At 48.3% G+C, this 27,996-nt stretch overlaps 3 protein-coding genes and 1 long non-coding RNA gene across 4 annotated transcripts; 3 read left to right on the top strand and 1 right to left on the bottom strand.

Moving 5' to 3' along the window:
• Positions 1-1,073: 1,073 nt before the first annotated feature.
• On the top strand, positions 1,074-2,781 carry MT3 (metallothionein 3). The gene is made up of 3 exons (XM_080829236.1): positions 1,074-1,419; positions 1,668-1,736; positions 2,543-2,781. The coding sequence occupies exons 1-3, from the start codon at positions 1,389-1,391 to the stop codon at positions 2,650-2,652; spliced, it is 210 nt and encodes a 69-aa protein (XP_080685362.1). The 5' UTR covers positions 1,074-1,388; the 3' UTR covers positions 2,653-2,781.
• A 5,073-nt stretch (positions 2,782-7,854) lies between these two features.
• LOC308358746 lies at positions 7,855-19,139 on the bottom strand. The gene is made up of 4 exons (XR_013968333.1): positions 19,020-19,139; positions 18,113-18,309; positions 15,495-15,581; positions 7,855-8,070 (listed from the first exon to the last, which is right to left on the bottom strand). It is a non-coding gene; the product is annotated as an uncharacterized lncRNA (long non-coding RNA).
• Positions 19,140-19,334: 195 nt separating this feature from the next.
• On the top strand, positions 19,335-20,089 carry LOC308358745 (metallothionein-1E). The gene is made up of 3 exons (XM_080829138.1): positions 19,335-19,471; positions 19,613-19,678; positions 19,840-20,089. The coding sequence occupies exons 1-3, from the start codon at positions 19,444-19,446 to the stop codon at positions 19,929-19,931; spliced, it is 186 nt and encodes a 61-aa protein (XP_080685264.1). The 5' UTR covers positions 19,335-19,443; the 3' UTR covers positions 19,932-20,089.
• A 3,766-nt stretch (positions 20,090-23,855) lies between these two features.
• Positions 23,856-25,868, top strand: LOC308357803 (metallothionein-1-like). The gene is made up of 3 exons (XM_080827606.1): positions 23,856-24,364; positions 24,889-24,954; positions 25,635-25,868. The coding sequence occupies exons 1-3, from the start codon at positions 24,337-24,339 to the stop codon at positions 25,724-25,726; spliced, it is 186 nt and encodes a 61-aa protein (XP_080683732.1). The 5' UTR covers positions 23,856-24,336; the 3' UTR covers positions 25,727-25,868.
• Positions 25,869-27,996: the final 2,128 nt, after the last annotated feature.

The following is a 27,996-nucleotide window of genomic DNA, read 5'->3' as shown; positions in this document are numbered from 1 at the left end:
CCTGCATTGGGTCCTTGATCATTGGGGAGTCTGTCCCTCTCCCTGTGCCCCTCCTTGTGCACACTCTCTCTGTGTATTTCAAATAAATAAATAAATAAATAAAACCTTAGAGAATAATAAAACTCTATCTCTAGATAAGCCTTTTCCCTAAGAAGCCCGCTGCTACGTGAAAGGTGTTTGCACCACCAGCAGGTAAACTGAGGTGTCCCCATGGGGGCGGTCACCAGGTGACTGTCTGAAATGCCACCATTGGCAATTCTTCTACTTCAGTACCCTTTGACCGGTTATCTAATGGTTTCCTTTGCTCCTCTGTTTCCTGGGGATTAAGTGTGTTCATTTGCTGAGCAAGGCGAGTGAGGCCCAAAGGAAGGAAGTGATCTGCTCCGGTTCCAGCTTCTGGTGGCTGCGGGCTACGTCACTCCAATCTCTGTCTCCTGTGGTCACACGGCCTCCTCCTCTTCTGTCTATTCTCTGTGTGTCTTACAGGGACACTTGTCATTGGATTTAAGCCCCATTCCAGGATGATCTCCTCTCAAGATCCTTAATTGAATGACATCTACAAGACCCTGTGTCCAAATAAGGTTAATAGAGGTTCTGGGATTTGACACGGATCTCTTTTGGGGGCCATTTCTTCAGCCTACCACAGGCACAAGGGACTCAACAGAAGGAAGCGATAAAAGGAGAGCTGCTTCCCTTGGAAGCTAGGACGCAGCCACCAAGTACCACCGCCCCAGATCTCCCCCAAGTCACCCCAGGCCTGTCCTTCAGGCTTCGCAGAGCCCCGCCCCTCCCAAATCCAGTTTGCAAGGCCCTTCCATCGTTGTTACGACTCTGTTCCCAATTCATGAGGGATGAGGGAATGGAGTCCTGGAGCAGCAGGGTGCTCAGCACCCCATTTGGATGAGTCGCGCGCCCCAGAATCTTAGAATAAGAGGAAATGAGAGGCAGGGAAGGGCTGGGGAACATGCAATGCGGCTTTCTGAGCGGGGAGGTGCGCGCTTTCTGCCGGGGACTGCTGCCGCGGCGGACGCGTCCCCATCGGTGCTCACAGCCGCGCGCGCACGGACGAGCGGGGAGTGTCGCCCCTGTGCACGCAGTGGGAAGTGGCCCCCGGAGAGGAGTTAGGGAGCACGCGCGCGCACCCTGCAGTGCGCACGGCAGCAGGGTAGGGTGGGGTGGGGTGGGGCGGGGGAGAGGGGACCGCTGCCGCAATGCGCGCCTCCGCCGAAGCCCGTGTGCCCAGATGGAGAGAGGGGGCGCCGTGCGCGCGCGGACTCTGCTTGCGCGCCCCCGCCTGGGGCTATAAAAGCCTCGCCACCTGCTGCCACTAGTGCGTCCAGTTGCCGGGAGAAGTCAGTTCACCTCCTCCAGCGGCAGCTCCTCTGGACATGGACCCTGAGACCTGCCCTTGCCCTACTGGTGAGCCCCCGCCCCCAACCCCGCGGCACAGCGCCCCCCTGACTTTGCAGAGAACCCCACGCCCTACCGACCGCTCAAGGACATTTGGGGGAAGGGACCCTCCCTGCTTGCCATTTTTAACCTCGTCAAAGGGTGGACGTGGCTATATTCCAGAAGGCACTGAGATTCGACACCCCGTCTCCTCCTTTAGGCCTGGCTGCACCCCAGTTTTAGCATATTTAACTCTTCCTGTGGCGTCCCCCCTCTAGGCGGTTCCTGCACCTGCGACGAAGGCTCCTGCAAGTGCGAGGGATGCAAATGCACCTCCTGCAAGAAGAGTGAGTGTGGGCGCCTCCTCCACCCCCCCCCGCCCCCAGTGCTCCCTACTGTCGGTGTCTGTCTACGCAAGATGGAGAGACCCGAGGCCCCCTATTATATTGCTTTTGACTCTTACTGGGACAGAACCACCTGGGGAGACCATAAGATACAGTCGCCCCGCCCCCACCCCCAGTGATTGGTACTCAAGGCCTGGGGCAAGATGTTTTTGTAAATCGGGGGCTTCTCCTGGGGAGCTGGGGTGGAGAACTGCAACCCTGGTTGAAACCCTCACCTCCAAACCTCAGTGCCTGAGGAAGCCAGTGGCGAGGCTGGGGGGCAGCTCTGGAGTTCTGGTCCCTTGGTCCCTCCCAGGCCTTTGAGGATCTCCTCAACTTGACCTCCCCCAGTCTCCCCGGGAGCAGTGTAATATGCTTGGGGAGTCGGAGGCGGGAGGAATAAGACTAACCCTAGATCCTCCCATGGATCTCCTGGAACCCTCACACCTGGCCATCTCAACTCCTCTGAGTTTATCCTTCAAGTCCCTTTTCAAGGCCGTTCACCCTATGATGCTTTCTCCTTACGGTCCAGCACTTACCCCACCATCCCAGTGGTGCATCCCCTGCACCCACCGAAGGGGCTGTGGGCTACTTACTGGACACCCCTCTCCCCAGGATGCAACGGACACACCGCAGATGCTGAGTCAGACCCGGCATGAGACTAGGAAGGGGGCAGTGACTAGGCCCTTAGCACCCCTCCTTCTCCCCCTCCCTTATGATGGAGACAGATGCAGGGAGAGGCCATCAGAGGCTCCCGATTTTATCTGCAGGCTGTTGCTCGTGCTGCCCTGCAGAATGTGAGAAATGCGCCAAGGATTGTGTGTGCAAAGGTGGAGAGGGCACAGAGGCCGAGGGTGAGAAGTGCAGCTGCTGCCAGTGAAGACGGCCCCTCTGTGTGAACCGGGTGTGAAGAGGGTGTGAAGAGTGCCTGGGTGGCCCAGTGCTACCTCTCCTGTGGTGAGGCTTGGCTGCCAGCCCCTGGCAAGTGACAATAAATCCCATGAACGGCATAAGCCAAGGACTGGTCTCTTCTTAAGGGGGAAGGAGGTGGGGGTAGGGGGAGCCTAATCTAAGGGAACTGCCCCTTTGAAAACTGAAATCCTGAGACATGGCCACTGTTCTGTTCGGGGCTAGGATGGAGCTGTGGGGGCAGAGTACAGTCCTCCTCACCTTCGGATAACACTTGAGCTTCCTGCTAAGTCAAGCTCAAGTCTGGGGACAGAGAGACCAGACCCCATGTTGGTCTCTTGCTCCCACCGGTCAACCTCACGTTCTTCTTCTGTACAATGGGGTTGGGGGAAATTAAAACCAGGTCCCAGTCCCAAAGCCCTGTGATTCCTGGAATGTTCTAGTTGCTCCTGCAAAGCTACTTGTTGTCAGAGCCATCAGAGGAGAGAGTCCAGGAGGCCCAGGGGTCTGTCTTGGCAAACTGTCCGCTGTGTTTCCAAGGTCACCACCCTGAATAGCCTGCCTCCCAGAAACAAGCTGTTCAGCTCCCTTCAAATCATCTCATTTGGCAGTTTGTCTCCAGCCCCTTTTTCTTCAAGGGCAACTAGGGTAATAAGAGCTTTTATCCACTGTGGTTGTGATCCAGTCCTTGGTGAAAGAGAACATTCAGATCTACCTGGGTTGGCTGAGAAGGGAGAAAAAGAATTCTGGGAGACAAAAGTTTTCCAGCAAGAGGTCACAACGCTGTAAACACATCAATTTTCCTCCAAGTTAGTTTTTCAGGACAGCTCATTCAAAAGCCCACCAGGATTTATTTTTAAGACGTAAGAGGCTGAGTGTAGAAAAAGAGAGTGTGAGAAAAGCCAAACCAGTTTTGAAAAGGAATAGCAAAAGGGGTTTGCTCTAACCTGCTAGCATTACCTGTTCTAAAGCTTTAGGGAGTGATGTCAGCTCAGGAGTAGATCCACTGGACAGAAAGGAGGGTCCAAAAACAGACCCTGTGTAGCTGGGAGTAAGAGATGTCCAAGGTAGTGACAGAAGGATACACTAGTCAGTGAGAAGTGTTGGAACAATTGGCTATCCTTTTGCATATCATGTAAAAAGTATTTTTCAATTGGCTTAGATGCCTAGGAGCAAAATCAAAGCTATAAAAGAATCATAAGGGGGAAACTGAATGTGTATTACTCTGGGATAGAGACGATTCTTTTAAATGAGACATAAAAGAAAAGATTGATACATTTGAGATCATCTTGTGCTAAGTCCTTTTAAGTACATTATCTTACTGGATCCTTAAACTCTAAAAGAATGGTATGATGATTATACCCATTTTACAGATGGGGAAATAGAGCTTAGGGTAATCTGCATGAGGTCTATTAAAAGATAAACAGAGGCATATGTGTTCATTTGAGCAAACATTGATCCAAATGAGACAGTCTCCAGTCTGGTAGATAGAAAGGAGCTCCAAGGAGCATAAAAAGAAACTTTCAGAAATGAAATCTTGCCATTTGCGACGACGTGGATGGAACTAGAGGGTATTATGCTTAGCGAAATAAGTCAATCGGAGAAAGACAACTATCATATGATTTCCCTGATATGAGGAAGTGGACATGCAATGTGGGGGGTTTGGGGGTAGGAAAAGAAAAAATGAAAGAAGATGGGATTGGGAGGGAGACAAACCATGAAAGACTCAATCTCAAAAAACAGACTGAGGGTTGCTAGGGGGAGGGGGGACGGGAGAGGGTGGTGGGGATATGGACATTGGGGAGGGTATGTGCTATGATGAGTGCTGTGAAATGTGTAAACCTGGTGATTCACAGACCTGTACCCCTGGGGATAAAAATACATTATATGTTTATTAACAAATTTAAAAATTAAAAAAAAAAAAGAAAGACTTTCATAGAAAGGAGCAGGACCAATGAAGTTATAACAACCCCCACTCCAAAAACAAGAAGAAAAAAGAAAGAAAAAGGAGAAGAAGAAAAAGAAAAAGAAAAAGAACAGGCTCAGGTCATGATCTCGAGATCACCGCTTCTACCTTCCACGTAGCCAGAACATGGTAGAGTCAGGATTTGAATCCAAGGCTAATGGACTCAAATCAGACCCTTAAACCTAACTGTGCTTGTTTTCTTGCTTCTGGCTTGCCTTGTATTACAAAAAGCATCAAAACAAACCCAAATCACATCACACTCATTAGGATGATGTTTCTGTCTATTGGAGCTGCTATAACAAAATATTACAGACCGAGTAGCATATAAACAACAGAAATTCATTTTTCGTGGTTCTAGAGCCGAGAAGCCTGAGATCAGAGTGCCAGCATGTCCGAGTGAAGGCCTCTTCTGGGTCAAACACGTCCCATTGCATCCTCCCAGGGCAGAAGGGACTAGGGAGCTCTGTGGGGTCTCTTTCATAAGAGCACTAACCTCATTCACGAGAGCTCCACCTCCTGACCTAAACCCCTCCCAAAGTCCCCAGGAGACACAAACATTCAGTCCATAGCAGATGACTACTATCAAAAAAACAAAGGGCGCCTAGGTGGCTCAGTGGGTTAAAGCCTCTGCCTTTGGCTCAGGTCATGATCCTAGGGTCCTGGGATCGAGCCCCACATCGGGCTCTCTGCTCAGCAGCGAGCCTGCTTCCCTTCCTCTCTCTCTGCCTGCCTCTCTGCCTACTTGTGATCTCTGTCAAATAAATAAATAAAAACAAATCTTTAAAAAAAAAAAAAATGACAAGTGTCGGCAAGGATGTGGAGAAACTGGAATCCTCGGGCACCCGCGGCAGAAACGTAACAATGGTGCCGCCACTATGGAAACAGTATGGCGGCTCTTCAGAAAGATTAAAGATAGAATGGCCATAGAACCCAGCAATTCCACCTTTGGGTAATGTCAAAAGAATTGAAAGCAGGGTTTCAAAGAGATATTTGTAGACCCCATGTTGGTAGCGCATTATTCACAGTAGCCAAAAGGAGGAAGCAATGTAGGTATCCACTGATAGGTGAACGGATAAACAAAAACGGATAAAAAAAAACAGCGGACTGCTATCCATTCATTGGGGGGCTCAGTCAGTTAAGCCCCCGACTCTTGATTTGGCTCAGGTCATGACCTCAGGTTCGTGGGATTGAGCCCCTCTACAAGCCCAGCTCAGCACATGCAGTCTGCTTGTTCCTGTCTCTCTCTCTCTCTCTCTGTTACCCACCCCCAACACCCTCTGTCAGGTGCCCTCTCTCTCAAATAAAAAAAATAAAAATAAAAGCTTTTTAAAAAATATTAGAGGAGGGACACCTGGGTGGCTCAGTCGGTTAAGTGTCATGTTCGGCTCAGGTCATGTTCTCAGGGTCCTGGGATGAGTCCTGCACAGGGTTCCCTGCTTCTTCTCCTTCTCCCTCTGCCTGGTGCTCCCCCTGCTTGTGCGTGCTCTCTCTCTGTCAAATAAAGTCTTTATAATAAATGGTTAATGGTTAAGAGGGGTGCCTGGCTGGCTCAGTTGGAAAAGCATGAGACTCTTGATCTCAGGGCAGTGAGTTCGAGCCCCCCCGTTGGGTGTAGAGATTACTAAAAATAAATAAACAAACAAACTTTTAAAAATATGGGGTGCCTGGGTGGCTGAGTGGGTTAAAGCCTCAGCCTTCAGCTCAGGTCATGATCCCAGGGTGCTGGGACCAAGCCCCGCATGGAGCTCTCTGCTTGGCAGGGAGCCTGCTTCCATACTCTCTCTGTGCCAGACTCTCTGCCTGCTTGTGATCTCTGTCTGTCAAATGGATAAATAAAATCTTTTTTAAAAAATGGTTAAGATGGTAAATTTTATGCTCCGTACATTGTACCACAATTAAAAATAAAATAAGCAAAGCTACATGGCAATAGAAAATAGTTGCGACATATGTGTGCTATGAACTGAATTGTAACCACCTCAAATTCATACGTGGAAGCCCGAACCCCCTACGTCACTGTATTTGGAGACAGGCCAGTAGGGAGGTTGAAGGAGATCACAGGGTGGGACCTTGATATAATAGGATTAGGATTAGTGTCCTCAGGTGAGAGGCCGAGAGCGCTCTTTCAAGATGGTGGCTGCCTACAAACCAGGAAGAGGGCTGTGGCTCTCGTGGGAAACGAACCCTAGCTGCCTCCTGATCTTGGACTTCCAGCCTCCAGAACTGTGAGAAAATAGATTTCTGTTGTTTAAACCACCCAGTGTATGGTATTTTGTCATGGCAGCCTGAGCTGTCAGATAACTATGTGTGAGAGAAAGAGAAGACCAACACCGACAATATATGATAGTTAATACAAATTAGTAAGAATGGACAGCAGGATTTAAAAATTTTCCAAGGATATAGGGGCACCAGGGTGGTCCACATCCTAGGACCCTGGGCTCAGATCACCATCCCAGGGTCCTAGGATGGAGTCCCGCATTGGGCTCCCTGCTGGCGAGGACTCTGCTTCTCCCTCTTCCTCTGCTCCCCATTCCCCAGCTTGTGCTGTCTCTCTCTCTCTCGCTCTCTCTTTTTCTCTCTCATGCATGCACTCTCTCTCAAATAAATAAATAAAATCTTTTTTTAAAAACTTCATATAAAAAAATAAATAAATAAAAATAAATAAAAACTTCATATATGCATATGGACATTGGGATTTCCTGAGACAATCAAGGGATCTTTAGCTTTATTCATACCAACCTTTTACGAAGAGAATGCACTCGCTTCTGTTTGGCTAATTTTTACGTATGCAAGTGAATACCACAACTTCCTTTTTTTTTTTTTTTTTTTTTTTCCACTCAACAATCTGCCTTGGAGATATTTGTTAGGACACAGATAGCTAATAACGGCGATAGAGTACATCACGGAATGATTACCTCATAGCTCATTTCAAAATTTTGTTACAGACTAATGGATGGATATTTAGGTGGATTCCACTTTTTCCAACATGCAGACTGGGGCTTCTCCTCATACACGTGTCAGTGAGTTTCTCTCAGTTGTAAGCTGATATGTCAAATTGCTGGAGTACAAAGAACAGACTTTTTAAAAAAAATTTTGTAAAAGATTTTTATTATTTATTTGACACAGAGAGAACACATGTAGGCACAGCAGCAGGCGGAGGGAGAGGGAGAAGCAGGCTCCCCACTGAGCAGGGAGCCCAATGTGGGGAACTCAATCCCAGGACTCTGGGATCATGACTTGAGCCGAAGGCAGACGCCCAACCAACTGAGCCACCCAGGTGCCCCAGGAACAGACTTTTTAATAGATCTGGCCAAAAGTCCTTCACTGGGACTGTTCCAACTTGCATTTCACCAGCAATGTCTGAGAGTGTTCAATTTTCCATTTCCTCATTAACTCTGTGCATTAACCTTGAATTTCTTTGTCAAGCTGAAGAGAAAAATGGCAGATTTTAAATTACACCTTTCCTTTTAACAGTAAAGCTGAGCACCTTCCCAGTGATTTATTGGCCCTTGGTTTCTGTGGACTACAGATTTATGTCCTTTGTTCTTTTTTCCTGCTTATTTGTTTGTAGTGTTCTTATTGATTTGTAGAAGCTATTTATATATATTTTGGACACTGATCCTTTGTTTTTGATCTGCCCTTTTTTTTTTTTTTCCAGGAAGTTCTCAAAGGTTTTGGGCTTCTGCCGGAATTCTGTTTTCTTGTTTTTTAACCCCTTTTTCAAGATATAGTTTACATGCTGCAAAATTCACTGATTGTAAGTGTACGATTCAATTATATTAACAAGTTTTTAGAGTTGTGCCACCATCACAATACATTTTTTTAAAATTTATTAATTATTTTTATTAACATATAATGTATTATTTGCCCCAGGGGTACAGGTCTGTGAATCGTCAGGCTTACACACTTCACAGCACTCACCATAGCACATACCCTCCCCAATGTCCAGACCACAATACAGTTTTAAAATATTATCGTCATTCAGAAGTTCTACTGTGCCCATTTGCAGTTTATTCCTGCTCCCACCACACACCCTAGGCAACCAATGACCTTCTTTCTGTCTCCAGGAGTTTGCCTTTTCTAGACATTTCATATAAATAGACTTTCATATAAATAGACCATAGCCTTTTGCATCCTTCACTCAGCATCGTGTCTTTGAGGTTCATGCTATGTAGCTGCACATCTCATTCATTCATTCATTCATTCATTTCATTCATTCTTTCGTTTGTTTGTTTTTTATTGCTGAATAGGAGTTTCAGTGTATGGATATACCGTGTTATAGTTACCCATTCACTAGCTGGTGGACGTTTGAGTTGTTTGCACTTTTTGGCTATTTCAAATAATGTTCATAAATGGCTGTGAACATTGGAGCACGAGTCTTTGTGTGGACATATATTTTTATTTCTCTTGGTCAGATATTTAGGAGTGGAATTGCTGGATTTATTTATTTATTTGAGAGAGAAGGGAGTAGGGTCAGAGGGAGAAGCAAACTCCCTGCCAAGCAGGGAGCCCAATGCGGGACTCGAACCTGGGACTCCAGGATCATGACCTGAGCCAAAGGCAGTCACTTAACCAACTGAGCCACCCAGGCGCCTGGAATTGCTGGATCTTTCTGGAACTTTCTGGAGAAATTGCCAAATTGCTTTCCAAAGTGGCTGTACCATTTTACATCTCCAGTAGCGGTGCATAGGGGTTGCACATTTTCCACGTCCTCACTGGCCCTCTTAGATGCCTGCATTTTGTACCCTAGCCGTTCCTAGTAAGTATAAAGTGGTATTGCATTGTGGTTTCAGTTTGCGATTCTCTTATACCAATGATGTTGAGCACCCTTTCATAGGCTTAATAGCCATCCGTGTATCTTCTTTGCTGGCAAGTCTATTCAAATATTTTGCCCATAATAAAATGTTTGACTGTGGTAAAATATAGATAACATAATGTTGGCCATTAAAAAAAATTTTTTTTAAGATTTTATTTATTTGACAGAGATCACAAGCAGGCAGAGAGAGAGGAAGGGAAGCAGACTCCCTGCTGAGCAGAGAGCCTGACGTGGGGCTCAATCCCAGGACCCTGGGATCATGACCTGAGCTGAAGGCAGAGGCTTTAACCCACCCAGGCACCCCTAAAAATTTTTTAAGTGTATAGCTTGGTAGTCTTGGATATATTCACTACGTTGTACAACCATCACCACTATCCATCTCAAGAACTTTTCCATCTTCCCAAACTAAATTCTGTCGCCAGGAAACAGTAACTCCCCACTCTTGTCTTTCTCTGGCTCCTGGAAACCACCATTCTACTTTCTCCATGAATTTACTTACATGAGACTACTCTAGGTGTCTCATGTAAGTGGCTTCATGTGATGTTTATTTGTCCTTTCGTGTCTCATTTCATGGAGCGTAATGTCTTTAAAGTTCATTCATGTTGTAACACTGGTCAGCATTTCATTCCTTTTGAAGGCTGAATTGCTTGTCCATCGTATGTAGATAATGCACTTTGTTTTTCTGCTCATCCGTCAGTGGACGTTTGGGTTGTTCCCACTGTTTGGCTATTGTAAATAATGCAGTGAACACAAGGGTGCATGTATCTTCTCGATTTTGTGTTTTCATTTTCCTCTGATAAAGACCCAGAAGTGGAATCACTGGATTATATGGTAGTTTATTTTTTTTATTTTTTCAGGAAACTGTATTTTTTCCAGAGTGGCTGCCCCAATTTGCATCTCCACCAACAGGGCTAGAAGGTTCCCCTTTCATGTACCTGTTGGCCATCTTTATGTCTTTGGAAAAAGTGTCCTCTGCCCACTCTTCAATCAGATTGTCTGGTTCTTAGCTATTGGGTTATGTGAATTCTTTATATACTTTGGATATTAACCCCTTACCAGATAAATGGTTTGCAGACATTTTTTCCCCAGTTAGTAGGTTGCCTTCTCATTTTGTCGATGGTTTCCTTTGCTGTGCAAAGCTTTTTAGTTTAATGGAGTCCTGTTTGTTTATTTTTGCTTTTGGTGTCAAATCCAAAAAAAAAAAATTCATCACTAAGACTGATGTCAAGGAGCTTTCTGCCCATGTTTCTTCTAGGAGTCTTATGGTTTCAGGTCTTACATTAAAATCTTTAATCCAGTTTGAGTTATTTTTTATATATGGTGTGAGATAGTGGTCAGTTTCATTCTTTTGCATGTGGCTGTCCGGTTTTCCCAACACCATTTATTGGAGAGACAGTCCTTTCTCTCTTCTATATTCTTGGCTCCTTTGTTGTAAATTAATTGACCATGTATGTGTGGGTTTATTTCTGGGCTTCCTATTCTGTTCCCTTCATCTATTTGACTATTTTTATGCCAATACCATACTGTTTTGATTATTACAGTTTTGTAATATAGTTTGAAATCAGGGAGTATGATGCCTTCTGGTGGCGTTCTTTAAAGTTTTCCATTACTCAGCCTTTTAATGAATGATCTTTTCCCTCTTTCCATGGGATTTTGAGCAGACACGGGAGACATACCTCTCCACCGAGCTGCCATCTCAACCTGCCCCCTCAAATCGTTTATATTTATGAATGCCTAAAAATCATCAAGCTCTGTGGTAGACACTGATGAGAGAGGAAAGGAAATTGTCTCGGCCCTTCAAGGAATTCAGAGACCCGTGGGGAGGGTAAAGCCATCACAAAAATATGGAGTGGAATCCTGGATGCTTTATTTTTTTTTTTTTTAAGATTTTATTTATTTGACACAGAGAGATCACAAGTAGGCAGAGAGGCAGGCAGAGAGAGTGAGAGGGAAGCAGGCTCCCTGCCGAGCAGAGAGCCCGATGCGGGACTCGATCCTAGGACCCTGGGATCATGACCTGAGCCGAAGGCAGCGGCTTAAACCACTGAACCACCCAGGCGCCCCAATCCTGGATTTTTAACTTACGTTCAATTAGTTAACATATAATGTATTATTAGCTTCCGAGGTAGAGGTCAGTGATGCATCCGTCTTATATAACATACAGTGCTCATTACATCACCTGCCCTCCTTAATCCCAGATGCTTTAGAAGCTGGAAGAAACTTAAAGACCATGGCACCCAGGCTCTCCTCATTTTAGAGTTCAGGAGGTTGAGGCCCAGGGTGGGTGAGGAAGTACAAGCAGAGGCTCTGATGGCTTTAAGAAAGCACTAGGGGCGCCTGGGTGGCTCAGTGGGTTAAAGCCTCTGCCTTCGGCTCAGGTCATGATCCCAGAGTCCTCGGATCGAGCCCTGCATGGGGCTCTCTGCTCAGCAGGGAGCCTGCTTCCTTCTCTCTCTCTGCCTGCCGCCTGCCTCTCTGCCTACTTGTGTCTGTCAAATAAATAAATAAAATCTCTAAAAAAAAAAAAAAAAGAAGGGAGAGACTCCACCAGGTTGGGAGATCAGGAAAGACTCCTCGGAGAAGGAGGCATCTGCAGTCGGTTTTTAGGGACAGAAGGAGGGAGCAAAAACGTGGAGTGGGAGTGTCACATGTGTTTGGAAGAGGGTGTGGGACGCCCTAGGATCCTAGGGTAGAAGTGCTTGGGGACAGAAAAGGGCGGTTGAGGCCAGGTTACTAAGAAGGGAAGGATGCCAGAGGGTGTTTAGCTGCCCCCTGAATGCAGGCTTTCAAAGCGGACTCTGCACCAGGCAGGTCTCGCCCTTCAAGGAGCCTTCTTACTGGCTTCTGGCAAGACGCCATCTTCTCCATTGCTTTGCATTATTAAGCACCCACCACAAGCCGGGCACTGTGCCAGGTGCCAGAGCTAGGACAGGGAGCACAGCAGACACAGCCCACTGCCTAGTGGGGCGTCAGAGATTAAACAAAAAAATAAAAAATAAAAAATCACACAGTGCACTAGCTGCTGGGAGAGGCTGTGTGGCAGAGGCCTAAGTGCACAGGCTCTGGGGAAAGACGGCCTGGCTGGGCCCTTGACCAGCGAATGCCCTTCAGCAGTGTTGCTCAGCCTCTCTGAGCCTCAGTCTCTCCCTCTGTAAAATGTAGGTGACGACCGACCCTACCTTAGGGAGCTGTCAGAAGAATCAAGTGAGTTCGCACATGTACAGCCCTGAGCACCTGGCACAGGATCGGGAGGGCGTAAATACTAGCTGCTCTGTCACTCGTGCCCGTCATTGTAGTAAGTGCCACAGAGAAGGCATATGTTTGCAGATGACAGGGAGACTCCAATATTTGGGGTCCCAGGAAGGTCTTTCTGAGGAAGTGACCTTACACTGGGACCCAACAAATGAAAGGGACAGGGGTGGAGGGAGCATTTTAGGCAAAGAAAGCAGCCCGTGCAAAGGGCCTGCAGGCAGAAAGCACTTCCCCCCACCATCATCCGGGGTAGTCAGACTTTCAAGATGGCCTCCGTGATGCCATGATGCCATACTCCACTGCTCAGGCCCTCGCGTGTCCCCTCCCCTTGAGTGTGGCCTGGACCCAATGACTTCTCCCAAATACAACACTGCAAAAGCGACAGGATGTCACTCTGTGTTAAAGTGACCATGACTTTCATCTGATCACATTTTGCTGTTGACACTCTCTCTTGCTTGCTCACTGTCCTGTTGTGGAATGCTCTAGGGAGAGGCCCGTGTGGCTCAGAGCCAAGGGAGACCTCTGGCCAATAGCTTATGAGGAACCAAGGCCTCAGCACAGTAGTCCCCAAGGACCCAAACCCTGCTGATGACCCCATGACCATGGAAGCTGATCCTGTCCCAGCTCACCCTGGAGATGACTGTGGCCTTGGCTGACACCCTGCTTGCTGTCGGGAAGGGAACCTGAGCCCCGAGGGCCTAGCTAAGCCTTGCCGGCATTCCTGACTCACAGAAACTAGACACAATACCCATGTGTTGTCTCAGCGGCTCGCTCTGTTAGGCAGCACTAGATAACAAAGACACCTCCAAAATGAAGGCAGGGTCAGTAGAAAGAGAAGGAAGATCTAAGAGCAGACAGTTGGTACCTGTGACAGAACCCTGGAATCCCAGGATCCCCGGACAAGAAGGGACCTAACCTCTTCCTATCCCCCTATCTGATGCTGGAATCACCATCTCTGTTTCTATTGCGGTGGGAACAGGAAACTACCTTCCAGGTGGGTCCATTTCGGTCATGGCCAGCTCTAATTGCAGGAAAGGCCTTTCCCTTCTAGAGCAGAACCTCTACGCCTGCAGCCCCATCCTTGGCCAGGTTCTGCCCTCGGGACCACAGAGGACAAGCCTAATTTCTTCTTCTCAGCATGGCATAAACATGCAAGCGGGGAGTCAGAAAGTTCTGGGTTCAGATCCCAGTGCTGCCATTGACAGCTGTGCCTCCGAGAGGCCATGAACCTCGAGGGTCTCGTCTTATAAAAACCAAGGTCTGCCTTTGAGCTGTGCAGTTTATCCTGAGTTTATCCTGAGATAAACTCAGGATGTCCTTAGTACCAGGCCTGGTGCATAGCAGGTGCTCAGTATTACTGCCCATGGGCCGCCTGGGTGGCTCAGTCGGTTAAGCGTCTGACTCTTGATTTTGGCTCAGGTCGTGATCTCAGTCATGAGACAGCCCCAAGTTGGGTTCCATACTAAGTGTGGAGCCTGTTTAAGAGTCTTTGTCTCCCTCTTCTTCTGCCTCTCACTCCACTTTCACTCCACTCCCTGTTCATGTGCTCTCTCAAAGAAAAAAAAAAATGAGAGAGAGAGAGAGAGAGAGAGAGAGAAAGTGTGTATGTGTGTGTATATATATATAAAACATATGTTAATAACATGTATAACATATACTATATAATATATAGCATATATATTCTATAATATATATTATATAACATAATATATAAATATATTAATATGTAATTATATCTTCATATATAATACATAATTATATATTAATATTGTATGATATGTAACATATATAACATATATTAATACTGTAGTTATATATATATGACACCCATATATAGCATCTATAAATAATATATATTAATATATTATATATTAATATAATCTATATATAAATATAAATACATATATTAATAAAATCTATAAATATATAATATCTATAACTAATATATAATAATGATATATATAGTATATTATTATATATGATAAATATTTACATATATATTATATACGTATTTCCCACAACTACTCTGGCAGATTAGAGATGACTGCAAAGTCACTGACTCCTCCTATCAACAATAGGGTCTTCATCGTTTCCCCTTGAATCTGAGCGGCAGGATGTGGCACCGCTTGACCAACACAACGTGGTGAAACCGAGCTGTGCAAGCTTCAGGGCCCAGGGTTTGAGAGACACGCAGCTACCATGGCTGACCCTCGGTCCTCACGCCTTTGGAGCCCTGAGCTGAACAGAAGGAGCTTCACTGCCCAGAGGCTGCTGTGCTGCAGAGGCCCCATATGGGAGCTCTGGTCTAGAGCTCCAGCTGAGCTCAGGCCTCCAGCCATCCCTGCCAGGGGGCCAGACCTGTGAGTGAAGCTGACTTAGGCCCATTCACCCGCTGAATGCCTCCAAGTAAACTCAGTCGATGATGCGCACAACAGAAGAATCAGGCAAAGGAGCCCTGTTGGAATTCCTGCCCCCCAAAACCAGAGCCAGTAAAATGGCGGTTTAAGCTGCTGAGCTTTGGGTCATTTGTTGCACAGCTGTAGACAATCAGAGCATCCATTGTGCAAATATGCAAATGTAACTTTTCGTCCAGAGTGACCCTGTCCGCCCCTCTCAACAGTTGTTCACGAGATAGGGTTTTGAGTTTTAGGACCATTGTGATCAACTGTCTCCCGGACAGTTGAAGCCTGACAGGAAGACAACCCTCAGGATAGTCTGGCCCACAGTGCCAGCTGGGACTTCATCCAGAATGATTTCACTAAAAAGGAAATGATTGACTCACAACGGCTTCAGGGATGGCTGGGTCCAGGTGTTCCAGTGAGGTCGGTCTCCATTTCCTTTGCCATGGCTTTATTTTCAGGCTCTTCTCCTAGAGACAAAAGGCTTTAGAAAGTCAGCCTCACCTCCTCTCAGGTTCAAGCGTAGATGGAAAGAGTAACTTCATTTTTCCAGCATTCCCAGCAAAAGTTTCAGTGATTCTCTTTGGTTCATGGTTGAGTAAACCAGTCAGAGCCAATCCCTGTGACCAGAGAGGCGGAATGGCCCGGGATCCCAGAGACAGGGTCTCTACCATCCAAACCATATGGACCAAGAGTAGGGAGGTGAGATTGTACAAAGGAGAACTAAGGGTACTGCCATGGGAAGGATGAGTGGATAGCTGGACAGAACTATAAACATCCACCTCGGCAGTTAAAAGGAGAGTGAAAATTCACCTCCTTCACTCTAGATAACATACTTCTATTAATGCAAGCCAGGGCCATCCTTGCCTCACACTGATGACTCACATCAGATTAGCAGGGGGGTATTTTTCCTCATCTAATACTGCTTGGCTTCATCTCCCTCACCCTCTACCATGCTAGGGATGCAGACATTGTAAGGTCCTTCCTCTCCATCTCCATCCCAAGCACAGTGAGGCTTTCAGGGGCAAGTCAATGAGCAAGACTAGGGCCAGGTCTAGGTGATTGGCCAACCCTCCCTTCACTGAGTCACAATGATTCAAGGCAGACAGCTAAGGCCTGGAGGCAAATTTTACTCCCAGCATGGATGGATCCGGGAAGCCTGGGTGGCTCAGTGGGTTAAGCCTCTGCCTTCAGCTCAGGTCATATCTCAGGGTCCTGGGATCTAGCCTGCTTCGGCTCTCTGCTCAGCGGGGAGCCTGCTTCCCTTCCCCCCTCTCTCGGCCCTTCTCTCTGCCTATCTGTGATCTCTCTGTCAAATAAATACATAAAAATCTTTAAAAAAACAAAAACAAAAACCAACATGGATGGCTCAGACCCAAGGCTAAATTCAAGACTTTCAGGGCAAAAAACAAGCCCTATTGTCTCTTCACAGAGTTGCATTGTTTCCCCTGAGTGGACCAGGGACCACTTGATTAGAAACCAGGACTTTTGAATATAACATTCATGTCTATGTAAATAACAACAACAATGACAAAATCAGCCCACTACCTGAGGAGGAGGAGACCCGTGAGTGCACTAGTCCCCAGTGCTGCTGGACACAGTGAGACTTCCGAGACCTTGGCTCTAAAATCAGTTTGCACGTGGCCCTGGAGTTCTAGTACAATTGGATCATTTGACAGGACGAGTAAACAGAGGCTCTGAGGGGCCCTGGCACGCTACTGCGCCCAGGTCACTCAGCTAGTGAGTGGCAGTGACCGTTAGAATTTAGTCCCTCTGATGGCACAACTCTCCCGCCCTGCTTGCTGTTTTTATTGATGTGAGCACACGGGTCCCAGGGTAGTGGAAAAAAAGTTTTTTACTTTCATTTTGTAATGGGCCCTTAATGTAAGGTGGGGCTGGGGAAGGAGGGGACATTAAGGAGTATAACCCCCCTTAATTCATCTAACAAATACGCATTAGCACCTATATATAAATAGTGCAGACTTGGCCCTGTGCCCGGGTCTGGAGCCACATTTTTGGGGCAATGACCGTTCTTGTTTTCAGCAGCATGCTGGAATGGGGAGGGACACAGACATCGATCCAAGAATCACACACGTTCCTACATATTACAGACACGGAAAGTGCCAGGAAGTAAAAGGACAGGATGTTTACTATTAGGTTCCATGGGCATTCTGACCCAGCACAGGGTTCAGGACAGGTTCCCGAGCAAGTGACGGTTGAGCTGAGCTATGAAGACATTTCCACAGGACCTTATAGTAAATGCTGCGAGAACAGCCTGTCCTTGCCCGCCTCCTCACTGAACTCCGTGCCGCAGCACCGGCGTTCCCTAAGCTTCCAGGAAACTTCCAGCAACCAAAGGCTGCTGACTCCTCTGACGACACCCTCAGGACAGTCCAAGGATGATGATCTAAGATCTGTTAGCCAGCAGCCAGGCACGCATGAGCAGGGAAGCAGGGGGTTCTCCCTCAGAGAGAAATTTGGACGCTACCTCCACGCTTTCCCCTCGGCTACACGGGGGAAGAACGTTCTTCTGGGCTTTTCCCTTCCAAATGTTGCAGGGTGATGCCAACTTTCCAACGGGCTGCTGTACAACTCCGTCCCCTTCCGCTGCCCAGCAGACACCTTCTCACCCTCCTTACCTCACTGGCCCACCTCCTTCCAGGCTGGACTGGCTTTCCCCTCTCTGCTCCCCCTGCCCCTGAAGGCAATCTCCATCCTAGTCCTAGTGACACCGGACTCTGGTGTCACTTTTCCCTATGCGCCCATGGGGCTGCCCCCTTGACTCTGAGTTTCCTGAGCACCAGGCTTATAGTTTCTTGATCCTTGCTCTCCCTTGCCCGTGATGTCTACCCTTAATGATCTATCCTCATCATCTGCTGGACGCTTTGATTTGAATCACTGGGCTCTGCCATGCATTAGCTCTGTGACCTAGGCAAGCTACTTAACCTCTCTGGGCCTCCATTTCCTCCTCTTTAAAATAAGATTAAGGGATAGTCCTTACCTCACAACGTTGTATTTAAAAACAAAATTCAGGGGTGCCTGGGTGGTTCAGTCAGTTAAGTGTCTGCCTTTGGCTCTGGTCCCGATCCCGGGGTCCTTGGATCCAGCTCCAAAAACAGGCTCCCTGCTCAGTGGGGAGCCTGCTTCTCCCTCTCCCTCTGCTGCTCCCCCTGCTTATGCTTTCTCTTGCTTGCTCTCCTGTCAAATAAATAAGTAAAATATTTTTTAAAATAAAATAAAAACAAAATGCAACTGAGCACACTTGAAGATATAATTTGCTTTATTTCAGGATTCATGAATCGGGCAGCATCCCATCTAGCAAGTGGAGGGGAGCTCTAAGGCATTGAATGAAGTGGAAGGTTTTTATAGGAGAGAGAGGCAGGAAGTTATGAGCAAGGAAGAAGAAAGGACCGTTTCAGGCAAGGTCACCTTTGCTTAGGTGGAAGGGCAGGGGTCTCACTGGGTGGACTACTTCATCTTCCTTTGGAAAACAGAGAGGAACCCGGGGACAGAGGGGACAGAGGGCCTCTTGGGTGTTGATCAGAAAATTCCTGACTGACCCCTAAGACTTCTATTTCTGGGGGAGGTGGAAACTGCAGTTAGATTAGGTATTAAGCTCACTTTGGTGACTCGACCCCTAAGTGACATCATTCTGGGCCTGTCATTTTAACAGTTACTACAGTATTAAATGAGAGCGGTCAGATAACACATAATCACACACAATCACACAATAAAGCCCTCCATGTACACTGGATAAATACGGTATCCATAACCATCCCTCTCCCATGGGCTTACTCTGCTGTTAGAATTACTAGGCCTTGACAGGTACCCAGTGGTTTTTGTAATCTGTCTGCACTTCCAACCGATTTTTCTATCCAAGCAGAGTTCCCCACTCCTTCCCAGCTTACCCCACCTCCCTGTCCGCTCCGCAGACGAGTTCAAGCACAGGCCAGGAGGGCGGGAGGTGTGCAGGCCCGAGGACGGGGTGGGGGTGGGGGGGTGCAGGGTGCTGGGCACACGGCCCAGCCACCGGGCACGCGGCGTTCCCGCTCTGCACCCGGCCCTCCGTCACGCGAGGTGGCCTGGGGCTCACGGAGGCGACTTCGGGGAACCGAGCGGGCGGCCGTGTGCAGAGCCCCGTGCGCCGCGCGGCCGCGGGTGATTCAGCGCGGGGCGTGTGCAGGCAGCGGCCAGGGGGCGGGCTTTTGCACTCGCCCCGGCTCCTTGCGGCTATAAAGCCGGCCCTCGGCGGGGCGCTCCACCACGCTTCCTTGAAGTGCCTGTTGTGTTTGTGCTGGTGCTTGCGGAGTCCGGCCACCGTTTCTTTACGCTATGGATCCCAACTGCTCTTGCGGCACCGGTAAGGAGATTGGGAGTCGTTGGTCTTGCTTCCTCGGGGATGGGGATGTTTGTGGGTATGGACACTCCACTGGAGACCCCGGCATGCATTCCCGCTTGTCGGGTCCCCGGACGATGCTCACGGACTGTTTCCTTCTTGCAGGTGGTTCTTGCACGTGCGCTGGCTCCTGCAAATGCAAGGAATGCAAATGCACTTCCTGCAAAAAGAGTGAGTGCAATCTTTGAGGCTGCACTAGCATGCGTTCGTACTCTTTATGCCCCGAGGGGAGTTTAACTTTTCTTGGGAGGGAAGGTGCTGCTTCCATAGTGCGCCCTGTTCTTAAAATCTGTGTGCCCAGTACTTAACCTTTGTCGTATTTCTTTTCTCAGGTTGTTGCTCCTGCTGCCCGGTGGGCTGTGCCAAGTGCGCCCAGGGCTGCATTTGCAAAGGGGCGTCGGACAAGTGCAGCTGCTGTGCCTGATCCCAGGGAGCCTGTTTCCAATATAAATAGAGCGACGTGTGTAAACCTACAGTGTTTTCTTGGTGCTTTTTGTTTTGGATACAAACCTGACCAGTTTGCTACATTCCTTGTTTTCTCCTTATAAAATACGTGAATTACATAATAAAAGTTGACTTTTATTCTCGGTCTGTTTTCCTTTGCGCGCCCACGAGGGTTGGGGTAGGGAATTCAACCAGAATTGCAGAAACCTGTTTCTGGACACAGAGTTAATTCCCTAAGACTGAATGCTTTAAGGCAAGACCAGTGAGTTCAGGGACCTTCATCTTCGGTAAAATGAAAAGGCATCATTCCAGAGGATATAAAGGCTTGGGAGCCCTGTGTTCTCATGTCAATTTTGCTTATTAAGTAATAACGTATTACTAGCGTGGGGTTTGAACTCACCGCTCAGACATCGAGTCATAGCTCTACAGACAACCAGGCAGGTTCCCTATCAACCCAGACTTAAAACGCTCCACGGTTTCTCTGCCCAACTTCAGTACCTCATGGAGTCAAGGCTTGAAATTGACTACACGAGGTGGGAAAAAAATCCCTCCCCTGTTCTGAATCCTATCTGGGGCTTAAAAAAAAAAATCTATGGGAAAATCCCGTTTTTTACTTTACCTTGGTTTAATATACATAAGGGTGCCTGGGTGGCTCAGTTAAGTAGCTGCCTTAGATTCAGGTGGTGATTCCAGGGTCCTGGGGATTGAGCCTTCCATCAGGCTCCCTGCTTCTCCCTCTCTCTGCCTGCTTGTGCGAGCTCTCTGTAAAATAAAATATTTATAGAAAAAAATAAAGATTTTATGAAAAATGCCATAAAAGAACAATATAAAGCCCATGATTTTAGGTTGAGCACACATGATTTCAATGACTATGGGAAGAACAAAATTAGTTTTTATAATGCCACCCAAATATATGTACACGGAAGATGTCCACTGAGCACTAGAGAGAATTCACAAATGCCCCAGTGCCATGGACCACACACCTTAAGGAGTGCTGCCCTGGCTATCCCTCCCCACGAGGAACTTGCCTCCTCTCTGCCATTGTGCCACTGAGAGACACCCTGTACCCCTGAGAGCTCCTTGCTGTGACTTGGCTCTGAATCTTTGGAAGTTCCTCCCCAGGTCAGGCAGGAATCTGTCCCTCCAAAATCCAGTTGTCCTTGGCAACTTGAAACCGACAGAGTGACTAGAGAACTGGGGGAAGTGACCAGCCATTTCCCAGCAGGAGGGAGGGTAGCTGGGAACTGGTTCCAGATGGAGGAGTTCACGGTTGCCTGTGAACGGTGGTGGCTGATTTTTGTGCTTTGGAGGGCGTGGTGGTGTTTATTAGGCAGGAGTGAGGCCCACAGTGACTTGTAATTAATGCCAACGGTTAGTCCCCCTGGCTATTTGTGGAGGGAATTGCTACTTGATGTTGGATCACAGGGAAAAGGGAGTCATGTCTGGAGTCAGGCCCCTGCTTGCTGGCAGGTGCCTGGTGTGAAAGGGGGATTTCAGAAGGCAGCGTGTGTCCAGGGCGTGGGCTTCAGTGTTAGGCAGTCTGGGTTCACAGCCTACTTTGCCACAGGGGGCCTGGACCAGCTGCTCAACCTCACTGAGCCCCCATTTCCTCCTTTGTAGAAAGGAGATTCTATCTCTGTGTGGGCATTAAATGACAGTTTCCTGGCTCCTGGCTAGGGCTTATAATAAACAGTGGTCAGTATGTCCACTCCGACATTTGTGGAGAGGGTATCCTGTTGGATCCCAAAAAGCTCTTGGGGAAAGGGTCATTAGTTAGGAAGCATTACTCTGGGTTGGAGGTTAAGGATGGGATTGGAAATCTGCTGACCAGTGCTGGGGGAGGGGAGGTACCGCCTACACGATGTCCCCAGGGACAAGATGCAGCCACAGTGTTTGGACAGACACGAAAGTCTTTACCATCCTTCACGTCCTCTGGTCTGTAGGAATCAGTGAGAGAGTGAACATGCAGGGGCTGGAGTAATTGTGCTATCCTCTGAGAGGTTAAGCAAACTGCCCAGGGTCACACAGCTCCTAATCAGGGGTCTCCGGTCCATTGCTGCCTGATGATGATTCACTAGGTGCTTATATCGCTTCTCACTAGTCAAAGCTGGAAGAGCCTTTGGGGATGGACCTGTTGCTCCCCAGCTTGAAACATGGGAAACCGAAGGCCAGAGAGGTCACAAAGCTAGACAGAGGGTCTGACTGCCAGCTAAGGGCTCTCCCCACGATGCCTCTGTGCCAGGCGTCCAGTGTCTCTCTCACCGTTCCCATGAAGTCATGGTACCGGGTTGCTAGTGTGAGGCCATGATGCTGCAGTAAGCCCGTGTGAGTGCCACTCCCCCCTGTGTCACAGCTGCTTGACATAAATCTCTCTTGCATAGCTTCCTCCACTCTAAAAAGGGCAAAAAAAAAAAAAAAAGGCATCTGACTCAAATGATTGAGTTAATACATATAAAGAACTTAGAACAGTGTCTGGCATGTGATGAGTGGTCTATTAATATTCGCTATTACTTTATTATTATTATACATAGCATAAGGCGTATTTGTTTATTTCCAGACAAATACGCCGGGCCTGGGGTGCTAGGTATGACTTTATTATTACGATGCGGAGCATAGGGGTATTTATTTCCCTTCAGACAAATAAGCTCTGGTGTGCTTAAATAAGCCCAAACAAGGGCTGGTGTGCGCGGTTATGTTTCCTGTGTGGTCTTTATTGGCCACATAAGAATATGACCTATGGGCTGGAGAGTGTCATTCAATCTCCCACACACAACTGTGATTCACATGATGGGTATAAAGCCACGAGAAAGATGTTCTGTGCCTTGTATCAGATACCAAAAGACACCTGCCCATTCTGTTACCAACTACACCATATTTTATTTAACATTGTACTTTGAAATGATTCCTGTTTTCTTTAATTTACATGAAAAGGAAACTGCTTATCCTTAACTGAAAATGAGAATCAATCTTATTCTAGACATAGAAAATAGAAAATCATAGCTAGTATATAAGAATATAATATATAACTATATATTTTTCACTAATGGGTCACTTTTATTGCTACCCATGCTTGCTGTGGCAGCCTTTTTTTTTTTTTTAAGATTTTGTTTATTTATTTGTCAGACCGAGAGCACAAGCAGAGGGAGAAGCAGGCTCCCTGCTGAGCAGGGAGCTGGAGGTGGGATTCAATCCCAGGATCTTGGGATCATGACCCGAGCCAGAGGCAAACCCTTAACCAACTGAGCCACCCAGGAGTCCCAATGTGGAAGCCTAGTTTTTAATGAAAAGGTTCCAAGCAGTAGGCAAGTGTAGCCATTCCCACGCTACAGTCAGGTTTATCATAGACCTTCTCTTTCCCTTAGAAAGCTGACTGGATTCATCAGAGCACAACTTCCTAGCTGTGGGACCTGGGCCAAGTAACTTAGACTTCTGTATTGTAGTTATCCATTAAGAAAAAGTGCTTAGGAGTAATAGTAATTCCCTTTTGGGGTCTTTGTGAGGGTACACAAATCAAAAGTGAATATAACATGGCCTGGCACATACAAAATGATATTTAAATTCTCAGAATGTTGAAACGGAAATAACTACTTTTCTTACTTTTTTATTCAAAGACAGGTCTCCCTGTCACCATCTCACCCTCTGGAAACCGCCGGGACTGGGGTGCCCCAGCAGACCATGGGGAGCACTAGTTGTAATGCCAAGAAGACCCTGCACAATCGCGCCCCTATATTCGTTTGGGCGTGCAGAATGGAGAGAGGCAGCGGTCTGGGTGCGCCACACGGTGTACAGCAGAAAATGGCCTGAAAGCCCATCCCCACCTGGGGACATGGGGAAGAAAGGTCAAGGGACACAAAGGTCACATTCATCGCCTGTCCTCTGCACACAACTCTCTCGGGTCACCGGGGAGGCCAGGGTTGCACACGGGCTCCGGGAAGGGCGACCCCGGGGACGCCTGCACGGGGTACGGGGGTGGGGAAGGCGGTCCGGACCCAGGCGCCGGGTTCCCGGAACACGCGGGAACAGGGGCGGCTACCGACCTCGGGGAGGCCCACAGGGGCGGGCAGGGTGACTGAGACACGGCATGACAACCGGCGCGCATCCCCTCCGCACCGTGCGCAGCGAGCCCAACCGACCCCGCCACCCCTCCCCCGGGATTCGTGCGCCCGGCCCGGCCAAGTGCACACAGCGCGGCCAAGGCCGCGGCGGGAGGTGCGCTCCCGGCTGGGCGGGTGCAAGGGCAGGGGCGGGGCCTTTGCGCCCGGGCCACCCGCTCCGCCTATAAAGTCAGCCCGCGGCGGCGGGTGTCTAAAGTTCTCAGCAAATTGCAGCTGTGGTGTTTTGTGGCGTCTAGTTTTGAGTCTTTTTTTTTCCCGGTTGAGGTGGCGATGGATCCCAACTGCTCTTGTTCTAGCGGTAAGGACCGCGTGTTTTGGGTGTTACGGATGCTTTTCAGGTTGTCGCAGTGTGTCTTTGCAGTTAGAGAGGAGGGTTTTGGGATCTGGAACTGGAGTAGACTTTTCGAGTTAGCACGTGTTGTGGGGGTTTTTTTGGTCAAAGTTTCGAGAGAGTATCGTCCTCTTTGTGTTTCGGGGTTAGAGTGGGGGGTGTTTGTGGTTACGTCGAGGTTTGCTGTGGGTCGGGGTTGCTGGTTTGGGACCGTTTTTTAGGCTTTGGGGGTGCCAGGACGTGATGGCAGGCGGGGATTCCTATCTGCTTGGCTTGCCTTGGTCCTGGAGCTTGGGGTTCTCCTTGTGGATTCAGATTTGTTAGGGATCTACTTATTTCAACGGAGGAAATTTGTTTGTCTTAATGGCACTGGGTGGGGCAAGAAAAGGGCTCCCAGAGCTGGGCACTGTCCGGGTGCAGAGCGGTTTGGTTACCCGAGTGCTGGGGCTCCCATATCACCTTTGCTCACTACTGTTTTCTTTCCTTGGCAGGTGGCTCCTGCACGTGCGCCGGCTCCTGTAAATGCAAGGAGTGCAAATGCAGCTCCTGCAAGAAGAGTGAGTGGATTGGGGTCTTAGGGGGACCAGGGTCTGGGCTTGGGGTGGGTGTGTGTGTGTTGGGGAAGCCCAGAGCTGAGCAGGCAGGAGTACGCCAGTGACTCAAACTCTGTGCAGCACCCGCCTTGAGCCCCTGACTCGGAATTGGAACTGAAAGGGCATGTAGAGGGGTGAGTTCCCAACCTCCGTCTAGAACAGAAAGACTGAGGCTCAGAGGTCAGCAGATAGTGTCAAGGAAGGAGGCGGAACTACAATCTGTGTTCTGCCTCCTACTGCAGCCTTCCGAACCCTCCAGTGTCCTGAACACTTGGTGTACATGAACTTGGTGACCACGTGTTGTTTGTCTGATCTAGTGCCGCTCGTTCCGTGGGGACAGCCCAGACCTGCTGTGGCTCTTCTGTCTGGGAGCTGCTAGGCAGGGGGCTCCCCCTCACTGATTTCAAGGATTTCTGTCCGGAAGGCAAGCGATCAGCCAGCGTTGTCTCTGGGCTCCCTGTCACTGTATTTCCAGGCATTCTGCCCTGTGTTGGAATCAGATGGGGGCAGGACAGCCTCTAATTCTTGCCTAGGGACAGCATGTGCTCAAGTCAGGAGGGTCCTCAGGTTGGGGGCAGGGCCTGTGCCAAGTTCGCTCTTAAGAAGAGGGGGGTGTCTGTGTTTCTTTGGCTCTTGTCCCTTAGGCTGCTGTTCCTGCTGCCCTGCGGGCTGTGCCAAGTGTGCCCAGGGCTGTGTTTGCAAAGGGGCATCGGACAAGTGCAGCTGCTGTGCCTGATCCCGGGGAGCCCGTTCCCGATGTAAATAGATCACATGTCCAAGTCTACAGTTTCAAAACATTTTTTTTCATACTACCTGACCGTTTTGCTACATTCCTGTTTCTATGAAATACATGAGTTATAATAAAAAATTAAAATTTCTTCTGGCTGTTTCCTTTTGTGCCCTTCTGAGATCGGGGATTGCAATCCCAGCGTGGCTGGAGTGGGGAGTTAGACCTGGAACAGAAGTCTGGGCTCTGGACCCAAGAATTGGCCCCTAACAACCTCCCTTACGCAAATCATGTTAATTCCCCCGTCAGTTTTTCGACTGAAAAAGTATCTGGATGATCTAAGGGTATGGGGTGGGTTCATTTTCCTTCTCCTTGAAAGTGTTAATCTAAGAACTTAATTTCTATTTCATTCTCGGGATTTTGTCAAACTTAGGTACGCAGCAATGTTGGCTTTCAAAAACAGGCACGTCGCTGGCTCAGTCGTAGTTTGCAACTCTTGATCTCAGTTGATACATGTTCAAGCCCCACATTGTGTGTAGAGATTACTTCAAAAACTAAAGTACTCTGGATGCAGCCCAATTACCCACTTGAAAAGGCTTTTCCTCATGGGGTTCTAAAACACCTGAGGGACCAATTTTTTTTTAAGATTTCATTTACTTGACAGAGGTCACTGGTGTAGGCAGAGGCAGGCAGAGGAGGAAGCAGGCTCCCAGCAGAACAGAGAGCCCAATGCGGGGCTGGATCCCAGGATCCTGGGATCATGACCCGAGCTGAAGGCAGAGGCTGTAACGCACTGAGCCACCCAGGTGCCCCCCAATTTTTATTTTCTAACACAAGATTTAAGCTTCGGGAAATTGTAACGCACATCAAAAACCCCATTTTTTTTATTTCAATAAGCATACGAGGAACAGTAACATTGAAAAATTGCAAAGTACACATTTATTCATTGAAAGTGTGCATGGAACGCTAGAAACAATTCACGAGGGTCGTGGACCATCTTGAGTAGCCCCCTCCACAACACGGGCTCCGTTGGTTTGGGCTGGTGTCCCAACCATTTCCCAGCAAGAGGGAGGGTACCTGAGAACTGGTTCCAGATGGGACCCACGGTGACTTATAATTAACGCCAACGGTTGGTTCCCCTGGCTGTTTGTGGAGGGAATTGCTACTTGACCTTGGATCAAAGGGAAAAGGGAGTCATGTGGCCTTCAGTCAGGCCACTGCTTGCCCGCAGGTGCTTCATGTGAAAGGGGGATTTCGGAAGGCAGTGTGTGTCCAGCGCGTGGGCAGTGGTGGGTTTACAGCCTACTTTTCTACCTCCTGGCCAACTGACCTGGGCAAGTCGTCGGTACTTGCTGAGCCTCCATTTCTTCACGTATAAAAAATTATTTTGCAATGTGGGAAATTAAATGAGATAGTGGCCTGGCTTCTAACTAGGGCTTTTAATAAACAGTGGGCCACTATGGTCACTCCTATATTCACACTGACATTTGTGGAGAGAGATTGCTAGCTCCCAACAAGCCTCAGGGAAAGGCCCATTGGTTTGAAAGCGTTTCTCTGGGTTGGAGGCTAGAGATGGAATTGCAAATTTGCTTACCTGGGGTCAGGGGATGTGTGGATGGCTAGCAAAAAGGCCCTCAGGGCAGGAGGCTGCCACAGCATTTGGACAGACCAAGCGTCTTTCCCATCCTTTATGTCATTTCACCTGTACAGGAACCAGTGAGAGAGTGAATGTGCAGGGACTGAAGTGATTGTGTCAGCTTCCAGAGAGGTTAAGCCACCAACCCAAAGTCACACAGCTCCTAGTCAGAGTCGTGACCTAATTGGCTGGTCACGATGCTAGTAGGTGCTAAATTCTGCCTGTCATTGTCCAGAGCTGGAGGGTCCTTTGAGATAGTCTAGTTGTGCCCTGTCTTGAGACATGGGAAACCGAAGCCCAGAGAGGTCACAGAGCTATGCAGAAGTTCTTCCCACGCTGCCTCTGTGCCAGGTGTCCAGAGTCCTCACCTTTCACACGTACGGTGTGGTGGGTGAGGCCATGATGCTGCAGTCAGCCCACGGGAGTGCCAGTCCCACCCATGTCACAGCTGCATGACATGAATCTCTTTGTGGCACAGTCCCCCGCTCTCTATAAAGGGAAAAAAAATAGGGTGTGGCTCTTAGAAGGAAATGATGCAAAGATTAAATTCAGTTGATTTAATCTTAGAAGTAATCCAAAGAAATTAGAATGATGCCATACACATACACAGTGAGTAATCCACATTAGCTATTATTTTATTAAT

This window comes from Martes martes, assembly GCF_963455335.1.
Source record: "Martes martes genome assembly, chromosome: 17".
Classification (NCBI taxonomy): domain Eukaryota; kingdom Metazoa; phylum Chordata; class Mammalia; order Carnivora; family Mustelidae; genus Martes; species Martes martes.
Note: the sequence above shows the minus strand (reverse complement) of the source record. Positions and strands in the feature narration are given on the sequence as shown.